Below are 13298 nucleotides of genomic sequence, written 5' to 3' on the forward strand. Positions count from 1 at the left end.
AGAGGAGGGGAAGCCCTCTCGGAGACCTAAAGAGGGACACGGAGTCAGCCTGCAATGGAGTAGAGGGAAACCAGGCAGCAGCAGCTCATGGAAGGTCCTCACAGGAGAGCCTGGTGGCCTCAGGGATGGGCAGATATCTCTGTCTGGATCCTGGGGTCAGAGGAGGGGGTGATAAGGAAATGGCTGGAGAGGTGAACAGGGACGAGGTCATGAGCACCCTGCCTGTCATGTTAAAAAGCTTGCCCCTCAAGGGCACTGGGGAGCCACTGCAGAACCTATAATCCAAGACTCTTCCTGGCCAGCACTCCTTTCCAGAGAGAGAGAGAGAGAAATGTCGGTATGAGAATCTGGCTTGCCCATCAAACAGTGTGTGAAAGTGTCTGTTTTACCACATCTTCACGCTCACTGGGTATTATTATTTTTCCAACTCTTTACCCATCTGCCATATGGGCGAGCACTGTGGGCTCTTGTTGTTGTTTTAGTTGGCATTCCTCTGTTTCCTAGGGAGGTTGAACATTTCTCCATTTGCATATTGGCCCTGTCAGATTTCCTCTTTTGTGAATATCTCTTCTCCTCTTTTCCGGGTCTTGAAGGCGAAACCAGATCCAGGGCCTCCAGGAGAATGTGCGGAAGCTACCGAAGCTGCCCAACCTGTCGCCCCTCGCCATCAAGCACCTGTGGATCCGCACTGCCTTGTTTGAGAAGGTCCTGGACAAAATCGTGCATTACCTGGTGGAAAACAGCAGGTAAGGGGGGAAGACCCCACCCCTGGGTGCGCTCTGCCTCCCCCTCCTGGCCCTCCTGGGAATTGCGCATCAGTTCTGCTTCAGCCAATATTCTGGTTTGTAGAAGACATCCTTGAAGGAAAATTACAATGATGTCACTGCCATTTAGTGAGAACTTCCTGGTGTTGGAGTCTGTGCTGTTGCTATACGTGCAGGACGACATTTAATCCTCCCAACAACCTGGGGAGAGGAGTTCTGTCATTCTTCCCACTTTATAGCTGAGGACACCAAGCTCAGAGAGGGTAGTCACCTGCCCAGGGACACACAGCAAGGGAGGGACTAGCCAAGTTGGCCTCCCACTCAGTCTGTGTGGCTCCAGATCTTATGTTTTTCACACCCTGCTGTAGGATGGGAAGAGCCCGTCTGGCTGGGTATGGCTCAAGCCTCCATCTGCCTGCTGTGTGACCTCTAACAAGCCACTTACCCTCTCTGGTCCTGAGATCCCTCTGGAAGTCAGAATGAGGTCCTTTCCAAGTCTGATATTCTGTTAGTTTCTAGACTCTATGAGTTTTCAAGGAATTAAGAACCACTATACAAAACCAAACAAACAAACAAAACCCTCAGTGCGAACATTGTACTGATAGCATCACGTGTTATTTTGAAGAGCCAGAAGCCAGGGGCCATTTTTGAGTGTGTCAGGCCAGCATCATGCACGTTAGTTATCCAGGCAGGAAGCCCTGTTAAGACAGCTTCTCAGTACACACCACAGCTCAAAAGCATCTAATTGCCTTGATAATATTAGAAGGGCAGATGGCATCTGGCCTCTAAGCAGCTTCCCGTCTGACACGGAAGATGCGGTAGAAGCAGAAAGAACCAGCCGGGCCTCGGCTGCCGTCGAGTCATCATTCCTGTTCCTCTGGTGAAGTCCGCATCATAGCTGTGTGTGAAGCAGTTACGTGCCAGGCACTGTGTGAGGTCCCTTATATCTGTGGTCTCTCCCAAAAGTCCTCCAACAGCCCTGTGAGCATATTATTATTATCCCCACTTTACAGATGGGGCAGCGGAGGCTCACAGAGGGAACTGGGCACCAAGAGGGGGACGGAAGCCAGTCTGTCCGCTCCTGACCGCCAGGACATAATTGATTGTGCGCCCTCTGCTGGCCACCATCCTAACCTGCATGTCCTTTCCTCTCGCTAGTAAATACTATGAGAAGGAAGCTCTCCTGATGGACCCCGTGGATGGCCCCATCCTTGCATCTTTGTTGGGTAAGTGGTCCAGCGCTCTGAGCTTCGCATGGATCTCTGGTCTCGGCTGGCCAGAGCACCTCCTGAGGGCCTCTCTCGTCTCCATCCAGATTCCCCCATCCAAACTTACCTGTTCTCTGTCTTTTGCTGCTGGGTCTTGTTCTGGTCACTCCGTAGCAGGACCCTGGGGCATCCTAGCTGGCTGGACAGGACAGATAGTGCAATGGGTGGCCCAACTGGTGATAGAAAGGAGGGCACACTTTCTGGGGCTATGGATTCCCAGCCCCTGTCTGCTCCGCAGTGGGGCCCTGTGCCCTGGAGTACACCAAGATGAAGACTGCGGATCACTTCTGGACCGACCCCTCGGCCGACGAGCTCGTCCAGAGGCACCGCATCCACAGCTCGCACCTGCGGCAGGACTCGCCCACCAAGCGGCCAGCCCTCTGTGTGAGTGGGGCGGACGGCGGGGCCCTGGGGGGGAGTTAGGATGAGTTGTGGCCTTGGCCTGGAGGCGAGGAATGGAGTGGAGCCTTGAAGGTCGCTCCAGGCCTCATCCTCCACCTCCCCTCACACTGCCAGATCCAGAAGAGGCATTCGAGTGGCAGCATGGACGACCGGCCATCCCTGTCCGCCCGCGACTATGTGGAGTCCTTGCACCAGAACTCCCGGGCCACCCTGCTCTACGGCAAGAACAACGTTCTGGTTCAGCCGGTGAGAGTTCCTCCGGGGCCCAGATCTTCCACTGCGGGTCTGGCTCCAGGGTGTAGACAAGGGGTTCCCTCTGGCTCCAGGTTGCTCATCCAGTCATCCATCCATCTACCCACTCACCCATCCATTCATTCACCTGCCAATATTTCCATCTCTCCATCCATTCGTCCATATGCCAATATTTCCTTCTATCCACCAATCCATCCGTAGCTCAGCCAGCCAGCCAGTCAGCTCCCTCCCATCTGCTCATCTACCCATCCCTCTATCCATGCATCTACCCACCTTTCCTTTATCCATCTGTCTGTATTTATATCCATTTATATATATGCATCCATTCTTCTATCTCCCCATCTTTACATCCATCGATCCATCCATCCATTCATTCATGCATTTGTCCATTTATTTTCCAGTCCATCTATCCATCCACCTGTCCACCCAGCCATCTATGCATCCATCCCCTCTTGTTATTGCTCAGTCATTCAGCAAACATTTTTACTGAACGTGCTATGCGCTGGATGCTTGAGATATCAAGGTAAACATCTTCACGGCTAATGTTTATTGAGTGCTTCCTATGTGTCAGGCACCGTGCTAAGTATTTTTAACTGTATTAACTTGTTTAAACCTCAAAGCAACGATTTGAGGCAAGTGGTATGATCATAGATGGTAACACTGAGCCCATACTGGGAGGAGTAAGGGGCAGAGTGACGATTGGATTCAGGCTGGCCGGCGCCAGAGTCCGTGCCATTTACCAATCACCCTCTATGCCCCGGCACGGACCAGGCACCTGGACACGTGGTGAGCAATGCACACGAAGCGCCTACCCTCATGGAGTGCCTCCTTTGCTGTCCCCTCCCTGGGACCATTAGGGTCAGCATGGCGTTTGGGCTCAGCTGGGAGGAAGCAGATGGAGAGCTGTTGGCCACTCCAGCCCTGTGGTCACAGTTGCAATCACTGGGTGACCCTGAGTAAATCACATCTCCCTCTGAGCCTCAGTACCCACGTCACAATGGGTACAAGACTCTATTTCCTCAGACCTAAGAAGCCATGAATTTAAGATGCACCATTTTAAACATAACCATCAGGAAATTAAAAATGCTGTTAAAATATATAAAATATTTTCTCACTGCTTGGAAATTTTATTTTACATTTTTGAAAGAGCTCTTTGAGACAATTGGATATAGTATTTTTTAACCATACATTACTCTTATAAGTATACACAAGGGAAAAAATAATTGAAATATGTTAGTTAAGATAGTCCTAAAACTTCTTCACATTTCAGGGTCCAATCTTCTATATCAATTTTTGACTTGGAGTCATCGCTGCCCTTGTTTTTCCACCTAATATCATTTTCTGTTCCATCAAGAGAAAGAGTCAACAAGCTACAGCCCGTGGGCCAAATGCGGCCCTCTGTCTGTTTTTGTAAATAAAGTTTTATTGGAACACAGCTATGCCCATCAGTTTACATTGTGAATGGCTACTTTCACACTACAGTGGCAGAGTTGAGTGGTGGCAACAGAGCAGAGCCAAAATTATTCCCTATCTGACCCTTTACAGAAAAGTTTGCTGACCTCTGACCAAGAGCTCGGGAGATGTGACATTTCTTGCAAGCGTGTGCACTTCTTGTTGCTTTGCAAGAAAATCTGGAATTGTGGCTTCCTGCAGTGGTGAATAATGTGTCAGCTTCACCAGTATCGCGTTAGTGCTCCATTGCTCTGTTCCCAGCCTTTCTCTGTACGCAATAACCTTTTGATTCAGAGCTGAATCACAGCCTGACCTTTTGGAAGACATTTAAAATAGCACCTGTACTCCGCATGCGAAGTAACAACCGTGCACAAAACCTTAATCGAAATAGCAACAATATGAACAGCTGTGACCGAGTTTGCACGAGATCAGGCAATGACAACGACGTCACAATTGTGCGATGCCGCTGATTAAAAGATGCATCCCCGTTTCAGGTGCATTAAAATGCGAGAAACAAATGTGCATCTTAGCATCGATGGAATGCTGCAGTGGCGCTCCCTTGTGGGGTGGCCGGCCTGTGTGGTTAAATCAAGACGCTGTGTGTGAAGCTGAGCCTTGCTTCGTATACGCAAGGTGCTCAGTAAATGTTAGTTGTCTGTCTCCCCGTGTCACTGAGTGAATTGGGTGGAGGGGCTGCCTCTTCTATGTCTGAGGCTTGGAGACACCCCCTCTGCCACACCCCACTGGGGATGAGACAGGGCAGGTGAGAGGCTCTTGGGGAAATTCGGGGATGGCAGAGGGTCAGGCTGCTGGGCAGGGAGCGTGGTGGGGGTTTTTGGGGACAGGGCTTCTGGATCATGCCCGTGGGGTTGGACACAGAGCTCCACTGCCATTTCTTTCTCCCTTAAGACTGGCCAAAATGCTGCCAGATCGATGCCTTCTGTTCAGGAGAGGGTGCGGTTGAGAAGGACGGAGCCCCTTCCGGCTTCTAAAGAGCCCCCAGCCCCGGACCTCAGGAGGGAGATGCAAGTGGGGAAGTGTTGGGGTGGACGGCTTCCACAGCTGGGCTCTATGGAACCATCCTGCGTGGGGGCCTGCAAGCAGGTTTGCTTAGCATGGCCATCCGGAAGGAGGTCTGGGGTCTTCCAGATGGCTGTGGCCTTGGAGGGAATGACCTGACGTCTTGCTTCTGGCTGTGCATCTTTGAGTCAAATGGGCCAGGGCCCAGGTCCACTGTGACTCTGGCCTGAGTCCTCCTTTCTCTGCAGAGGGATGACATGGAGGCCGTGCCGGGGTACCTGTCCCTCCACCAGACAGCTGATGTCATGACCTTGAAGTGGACGCCCAACCAGCTGATGAACGGGTCTGTGGGAGACCTGGACTATGAGAAGAGGTAGGGCACTGGGTGCATCCCCCGGGTCCCTCTCCTCGGCACGGGGAAGTCTGTGCCCTGTCCCTCGTGCACCGCCCCTGCCCGCTGCTCCATCCAGTTGTTGCAACCACTTGACCCAGCCTCCCTGCAGCTGTGGCCTCATGGGTAACTCAGGCTCGGAACGATCCGGGAACCGACTGGGAGAATCTTAGGGTATGGAAGTTAGGCAGAGTGCAGGGCAAAACACCACTCAGAGAGAGAAAGCTTTACAGAGATCTCGTCATCCCACAAAGGGCAAATCCCCCCCCATCTGCTGCCACCCTTCCCATCCCTCGATGACAAAGGGAGGCAGGAGGTGCAGGTTGGTGGGCGTCTGGTGGGCGACTGCATCTCCTGTGAAGTCCTGTGACCTTATAAGACTCAGCAAAGACTTCGGAGTCAGGCTCCAAAGAAACGCGGGGACCAGGGGCTCCTGCGGCGGTCCCCTGTGTGCTGGCACACTTAGGAAAGGCTTTAGGAAGAACAAAGGGGAGCCACTGTGCAAAGATGTGGCCAGCCCGGTTGTTTCAGCCGGAGGAGGCTTGGCAGCTGGTGCGGGGGAGAAGCAATGATTTTTGCTGCTCTGAGTCCGTATCTTTCTTTTACGTTTTCTTGCTTTCTTAGAACTTTTTGTTATGAGGAATTTCCAACATAAAACTAGACAAGGCTCCAGAACCCATCCCTTCTCCCCTGCATATTATCCTGCAGCCGCGTGCAGGCATCATGGGGTTTCATCTATATGTTGATTCTTTTCAAGGAACGTAACCAGAACACCGTTATTGTGTTCTGCGTAATGTTAAGCTTCAGTGCAATTAGCACGGGCCTTGTGTGATTAATAGCATTCTCTGAGCTGGTCACTTCCTGTGCAGAGGTGCCATCTGTCCTCAGAGAGGGTCCCTGGGAGGTGCTGCCGGTCCTAGGCTGAGCCGGATCATTCAGCTGCAGCCAGACCCTCACAGAGCAATGGTGTTGGGGCCAAGGAGACGCTCTTGGCCTGGAACCTCACCTCCCCTTATTCATCTTAAACCTTGGTATCCGCCCTTCCCCGACCTGACCTCCCAGCTGAGTCTGGCTCACAAGGAGCCCTGAATCTCCTTTGCAGCATTTACAAAACCATAGTCACATTGTAAATCTGTACCTACTTGTTCACTGACTGTCTCGCCCTCCAGACCTCAGTTCCGTGGAGGCGACAATCCTGTCTTGCTCACATCTTCTCCCAGCACCTGCCATAGATCGTAGCACATAGTAGGTGCTCAGATAATCTTTGTGAAACAGAGCAGGGAAGTCAGGGGGACTGGTTTCATTCAGTACGTATTAACAGCACCTCCTATGAGCCAGGCCCTGTGCTAGATACAAGAGACGTAGCAGATGAGTAGAAGGAGAGGACAGTCCTGACCTTCTCAGAGCTTACACTGTATCTACATTACACTGGAGGAGACCGTGAGTAAGCAAGTCCGTGGATAAGTATATGTCATAGGACCAAGTCCTTGCTCGGTCCTTACCTCACTGAGTGGCCCAAGGTACATCACGCCGCCTCTCTGGGCCTCAGTTTCCCCCTTCTATCAAATGATGAGGTTGGACAGGATGGTCTCCCCAGAACTCAAAAGTTCCCAAGGGTCAGCAGGGGCTCCTCAAACAATAGATTGTCTTCCTCTAAACATCAAAGCTTTCAACAGCCCAGGGACCCTGTTCGTTGCTTGGACTTAAGCCCAAGGTTGTGTGGGCAGAGAGCTTTTGACGCTAACGTTTTGGGAGAGGCATTGGACCAAATGGTTGCCAGGCACCTCTTCTCCAGCTCAAATCATCGGAGTCTCCATGTTTCTGCTTCATCTTTTCCTCTGTGAACAGGCACATCGTAGGTGCTTCCATATTGAATTCTGGCTGAATCTGCACTTCCAAGGTCACTGCCGCTGGAGCTGGGGATTTCCGCAGCCCTGGGCTCTGAACCTCCATCTATTCTTGCAACCCTTGCCCGGGACCGGGGCTCAATGGGAGAGAAACAGCAGGAGTCAGAAGTGTAGGGGCTAGCGTGTGGGGAAGGGGGCACCCAAGGGTTCCAGCATCCCTTTGGGGACCAAGGAACAAGGAAGATGAGGGGGGTGGTCCTTGTCGAAGGAGGTTCGGGAACTCGTCACTCTTTCCTAGCCAGCCCTCCCTCTTGCACAACCAGGGTCTTAACTCCCAGCTAGGTTTTCTCATGTTCAAGAGGAAATATCACCAAAGATGTGGTTATTTGGGCTCTGGAGTCAGAGCAGACTTGGCTCCAATCTCAGCCCTGCCGTGCGGAGCAGCTGGAAGCCCCATACACTGCTGGTGGCACAACCACTTTACAGACCAGTGTGGTAGTTTTTTATATGACCCTTACCATATGACCCAGCAATTCCACTCTAGGAAGCTGTTAAAACATGTAAAATGAAAACAAAACCTCAGCTCTTGCTCCTTCCCAGTTGAGTGACCTTGGACAATCTACTTCACCTCCCTGATCCTCAGTTTGTTCATCTGTAAAATGGGGATGTGGCAGTGGAACCTGTGAATAGACATGCAGGGAGGATTCAGTGAGGAGATGCGTGTAAAGCCCTTAGCAGGGAGCCTGGCACCTGGAAGGCCTCTCGGTCATGGGGCCGCTGGTTCTAATTAACACAGATGCACAGGGACTCTAGCCACAGAGCTCCTCTTTGCTGGTGTCTGGTGGTGGTTGGAGAGTTGCTTTGTCTACTGGGCATCCCAGGGCCCGGCATTCAGCATTCACTCTGGATATTCTCTGAGTATCTTGCAGACGTCAACAAAACCCAGCCCCTCTCTGGGGTTCAGCACCCCCTTGGGGGGACAGCGGACAAAACAGGCTGTTGCAACTCTGTGTGATGGGCGTGGTGTGGGTGCCCAGAGAAGGACCTCCTGGCTGAGAGTGGGCATGGGGGGTGTGGTGAGCAGAGGCTGCCACCCTGAAAGTGCTTGTGTTGTGTACCTGACCATCCTCCCAGGACACTCACTCAGTGGACCCTGGCCAGGTTGCTTCTGGCATGGACCAGTGCAGAGGGGCCCTGTCCAACTTCCTCCTTTCGCAGCAAGGGAAACCAAAGCCCAGAGAGGGGGAGGGACCAGTTCAGTGTGGGGGGCCGAAGTGGGATTTGAACCCTGTCTGACCTCGAAGGCTGTGTTAGTTTGGGTCCTCCAAGAAGCAGACACCCACACAGGAGAGGCGTGCAGGAGAGACTGACTGGGGGAAGCTCCTGTGAAGGACAGAAGTGAGGAGCCGGAGGAGGCAGGAAGAACCTTCAGATCACAAAGCTGGTCTGACCCCTGTGAACGGAGAGGTGAAAGGAAGGGAGATCGGGCAGGAAAAGTCTCGGACATGGTGCATTTCTAAGAATGTTTGGCCAGATCAGTTGAGAGTCCCTGGGCTAAAGCTGACTGCTAAAGGAGCCCCTGGCCCACAGGAGCAGGCCTATGCTGGCATCCACATATGCTCAGTCTTGGCCAAGGGCAGCCCGAGCAAAGCGTGGCCCTGCCACGAACCTCATGGTGGATCCACAGCAGTGTCCTCTGAAGCTGTTGGTCAACTCTGCTCCCCAAGCAAGGTCTCCTGAAGGGGACATGAGCAGGGCATTCCCATGGCTGCTTCAAAACCCGAGCTCCTGTGGTCCCCACCTCTCATTGTGTTCTGAGGGGAAAAGCAACCTGTCTCAAGACAGTGGTAGGCTTTGCGCTGGAAGTGGAAAACCTAATGTAAGTAATCCAGGGCCCATTAACCAAGTGCTTTTCTATGTATCAGTGCTGTGTTGAGTGCTTCAGATGTGTGATTCCATTTGGTCCTCACAGCAGCACTATGCCGTGGGTATTATTATCATCCACATTTTACAGAGGAGGAAACTGAGGCTCATGGAAACCTACAGGTCACACTGCTGGGACCTGTGAAGTCAAGGCTGTTGGGTGGCTATTCTAACCACATGGACACACGGTGGTCTAGAGTTAGGGTCTGAGTTACTCAGGACTTTTAGACACCAGTGACAGAAAACCAAACTCAAGCTGACTTAAGTGTTTGCTCACATGAACTGAAAAATCCAGAGACAGTGGCTTCAGGCATGGTGGGATCCAGGGACTGGAATAATGAAGACCTGAACTCTTTCCATCTCTTGGCTCTGCTTTCCTGACTGGTGACTTCACTCTCAGGCAGGCTTTTTCTTCTATCATCCATACCACTACTCTCCTAGCACAAAGGAGCATCTTTCCCAGTAATTCTAACTTAAATCCAGTAATTGAATCTCATTGGTTCTGCTTGGGTCATGGGGCCATCCCTGAACCAATCTCTGTGGCCAGAACAGTGGAATAGGCTGACTGGCCAGGCCTGACTCAGGTGGCCATTCGTGGAGTCCTGGGGTGGAGGGTGGGTGGGGTCAGCCTCAGCCACATGGACTGGAGGTAAGGGAGGGGGGTTCCTTGGGAAACTGGGGTGCTGGGACCAGAAGAAGGGGAGACTGAGTCTGGGGAGACTGCGACCGGGGAGACTGCGACCTGGATGTTGGGGACAGGTGGGTCCTGGTGAGAAGGGTGGAGGAGCCCATGGGTGGTCTTCTGGCCTCCTGGGCCCTTCCCCACAATGAGGTGGGCAGGCATTCTGCAGACCTGACCCTCCCTCCACTTCCAGCGTCTACTGGGACTACGCCATGACCATCCGCCTGGAGGAGATTGTCTACCTGCACTGCCACCAGCAAGGTAGGGACTGCGGGGGCAGCACAGGGCCGGGGTGTTTATTATTATCTGGGCAACCTCGGCCAAGTGACCTGACCTCTTTGAGCCTTATGATCTGTTCAACTGCAAATGAGTGACGTCACCTCTCTGAGCCTCAGTTTCCCCGCCAATAAAATGGGGATCATAGCAGTACCTCTCGTAGGGTGGTTGTGAGGATAAAAGGATGCATGTGAAGGGCTCACATGGTGGTAGTTGCTGATACTTACTGAGCACTTATGATGCGCCAAGCCCGGTTCTAATATTTACATGCCTGTTATTTAATCGTCACAACCACCCAGCGATAGGGGCTCCATCATTCCCACTTTAGAGATGAAGAGGCAACTTGGCACAAAGTCCAGAGCCTGTAAACTCCAGAGCCTGGTCTTGCACCCAGGTCTTTGTCACTCCAAAGTCAGTGCTCTGACGACCTGGGATTACTAACTCGAGTTCTTTGAAGCTCAGAGAAGGTACATTCAGAACAAGCAGAGGGCTGTCCTGCTTTAGGAAGCATGGGTCTGTGCCCCACCGAGGCTTACATTAATTTATTTAATGAGACAGACCTGGGTTCAGATCCAGGCCCTGCCACTTACCAGCTGTGTGAGCCTGGGCATGTTACATAACCTCTCTGAGCCCCGGTTTCATCATTGGTAAAAGAGGCAATAATAGATACGCCTCAGAGGGCTGTTTTGAGTATTACAGTGAGACAATGCCTTTAACATGCCGTCTTTGTATACAGTAAGTGCTCAATACATGCTAGTGAGAGTCAACTATTGCCCTGAGAAGGGGGCAAGTCGGAAATCTTTCCTATGAAAATAGGTCACGTAGATTTGTGGAGGATGCTTGAGGGGTGTGGTGTATTAGGGGGCAGCCTTTTCTTTTTTGGGGTGACTTAGGGAGGCCAACCACACTCTCCTTGACCTTGTCCTGTAGCTCCCCAGTCAATGACAATGGGAGGTAGGCTGAGGGGGACTTGGGAGGTAAAAACTGCCCCTGACCTTCTGCCCAGGCCTTTCCCGGGGCCTCCAGCCAGGTCCATGGGTCTGGCTCTGCAGGCCTGGGGGGATGTGTTGGCTGGGAGGGCCCCGCCACCACACCTCATAGTGACTTCCCACTGGGTCTCCTCTGGCCGGGTCGCGGTGGCAGTGGACAGCGGTGGGACGGTGGTGTTGGTCAGCCAGGATGGGATCCAGAGGCCGCCTTTCCGCTTCCCCAAAGGGGGGCACCTCCTGCAATTCCTCTCGTGCCTGGAGAACGGGCTGCTCCCTCACGGGCAGCTGGACCCGCCCCTCTGGTCCCAGCGGGGGAAGGTGAGTGACCGTGGGGGGTCCAGGGAGGCTGGGGTGGGGGTCAGCCACGGGGAGTGGTCTTTCTTGCCCATGGGCCCTATGTGGCTTCATGGGCTTGCGCACAGCGCCCCCCGAGCCCCTCAGGCCGTGCAGGCTGGAGGGACAGGTGCGTCCCAGGGACCGTGCATGGGACACGTTCTTTCAGGGCAAAGTATTCCCCAGACTGCGCAAGAGGAGCCCTCAGGGTTCCGCCGAGTCCACGTCTTCAGACAAGGAAGATGACGAGGCCACGGACTACGTGTTCAGGATCATCTACGCCGGCATGCAGTCGGAATTCGGTAAGACGCCCTGGCCCCGGGCCCCGGGCATCCACCTGGGAGCTGACCCTGGAAACAACTCCAGGTATTTGGAACTAGAGGACGAGAGGTCTGGGGCCAGCACGGCGGGGGGGGGCCTGGAATCAGAAAGTTAGTATCTTGGCGGCCTCGGTTTCCCCCCAATGAGAACAAACAACCACTCTCTACTTAGCTAATAAAGATGCCACTGCGGGACAGGTGGCATAGGCTAGCGACAGTGATGTGGGCTCTGGAATCCTGGTTGAACTTGGGCAAGGCCCTTCACCTCACTGTGCCTCGGTTTCCTCATCTGTAAAATGGGCATTTTCATAGTCCTTGTGAGGATTAAATGAGTTCAGGCAGTTGGCACAGAACGCTCAAATGTCAGCTGCTACTATGTTATTGTTATTATTATTTTGTTGTAAGGATTCAAGGAGATAATGAGGTGATCAATGTAAAGCCCATAGAATAAGGCCTCGCACACAGTAGGCCCTCAATAAATGGTCTCAGACAGGAGAAGGGAAGCGAAGCTCGCGGCACTAACAGACGAGATAGTAAACGTCTGCATGGTGACCGCCGGGAAATCGATGCTTGGTTAATGGAAACGGGCACATTGAGATCATCATTATCATGGGCTTCTTATGAGGACTGAGTGAATTAATATTTGGAAATTCTCAGAAGGAGGCTGGGCATCTCTCAGGCACTGCATGGATATCTGTAGTGTGAAGTTACAGGTGCCCTCTGTTAACCACTTTATTGAACCCTCCGTGGCTCTGTTGTTCCCGCTTGCCAGATAATGACTCTGAGCTGCACCTTGCTTAAGTGACCACAGCCGGGCAGGGAGGGGCTCTTTGAAAGCAGCCGTCCTCCCTGGCGAGATTGCACTGTTCGTGCCAGGCCACTAACACCACGCCTCTCAGCCATCGCTGAGTCGGTTGAGGGCGTGGGGCAGGCTCTCTGGGAAGGGCTCATGGGCTCGGGCTAGCCTGTGTTTTCACATATATATACCTTCGTGGCCAGTTAGGAGCACAGCCTCGTGTTCCTGCGTCATGAAGAGTGTCCTGCAGAGTCTGTTACCACGGTCATTCCCGCCCAGGATCACGGGCTGGAGCCGTCCCAGCCTGTCTGTGGTCCCACAGCTCACACAGCCCCACCAGAGAGCTGATTCATGAGAGAGATCAGATGCCTGTGGCTGCCTTCCCGGGCAACTTTCTCCAGAGGGGCGCATCCAACCAATAATTTGCAGGCTCCTGCTGGGAGCCAGGCTGGGAGCTGCATGTCTTACTTATTTGGGGAATATCCATGTTAGCCTGTTGTGGCTCTGCCTGTGCCAGTGGGACAGACACCAGCTGTGCCCGCACACACCCCTCTGTGCACGCCACTCTGCTGCCAGCTCCCAG

The 13298-nt window shown here is 53.0% G+C and overlaps 1 protein-coding gene across 2 annotated transcripts in view; it reads left to right on the top strand.

Annotated features, from left to right (window-relative positions):
• Nucleotides 1-13298, top strand: part of SGSM1 (small G protein signaling modulator 1) — an 86313-nt gene that overhangs the window by 32806 nt on the left and 40209 nt on the right. For both annotated transcript variants that reach the window (XM_044775676.2, XM_044775677.2), the window contains exons 5-12: nt 594-746; nt 1923-1990; nt 2271-2416; nt 2549-2680; nt 5407-5531; nt 10195-10262; nt 11421-11584; nt 11769-11901. In XM_044775676.2, the coding sequence (XP_044631611.2) occupies nt 594-746; nt 1923-1990; nt 2271-2416; nt 2549-2680; nt 5407-5531; nt 10195-10262; nt 11421-11584; nt 11769-11901 (989 nt within the window). The remainder of the gene's footprint in view (nt 1-593; nt 747-1922; nt 1991-2270; nt 2417-2548; nt 2681-5406; nt 5532-10194; nt 10263-11420; nt 11585-11768; nt 11902-13298) is intronic.

This window comes from Equus asinus, chromosome 8 (genome assembly GCF_041296235.1).
Source record: "Equus asinus isolate D_3611 breed Donkey chromosome 8, EquAss-T2T_v2, whole genome shotgun sequence".
Lineage (NCBI taxonomy): Eukaryota > Metazoa > Chordata > Mammalia > Perissodactyla > Equidae > Equus > Equus asinus.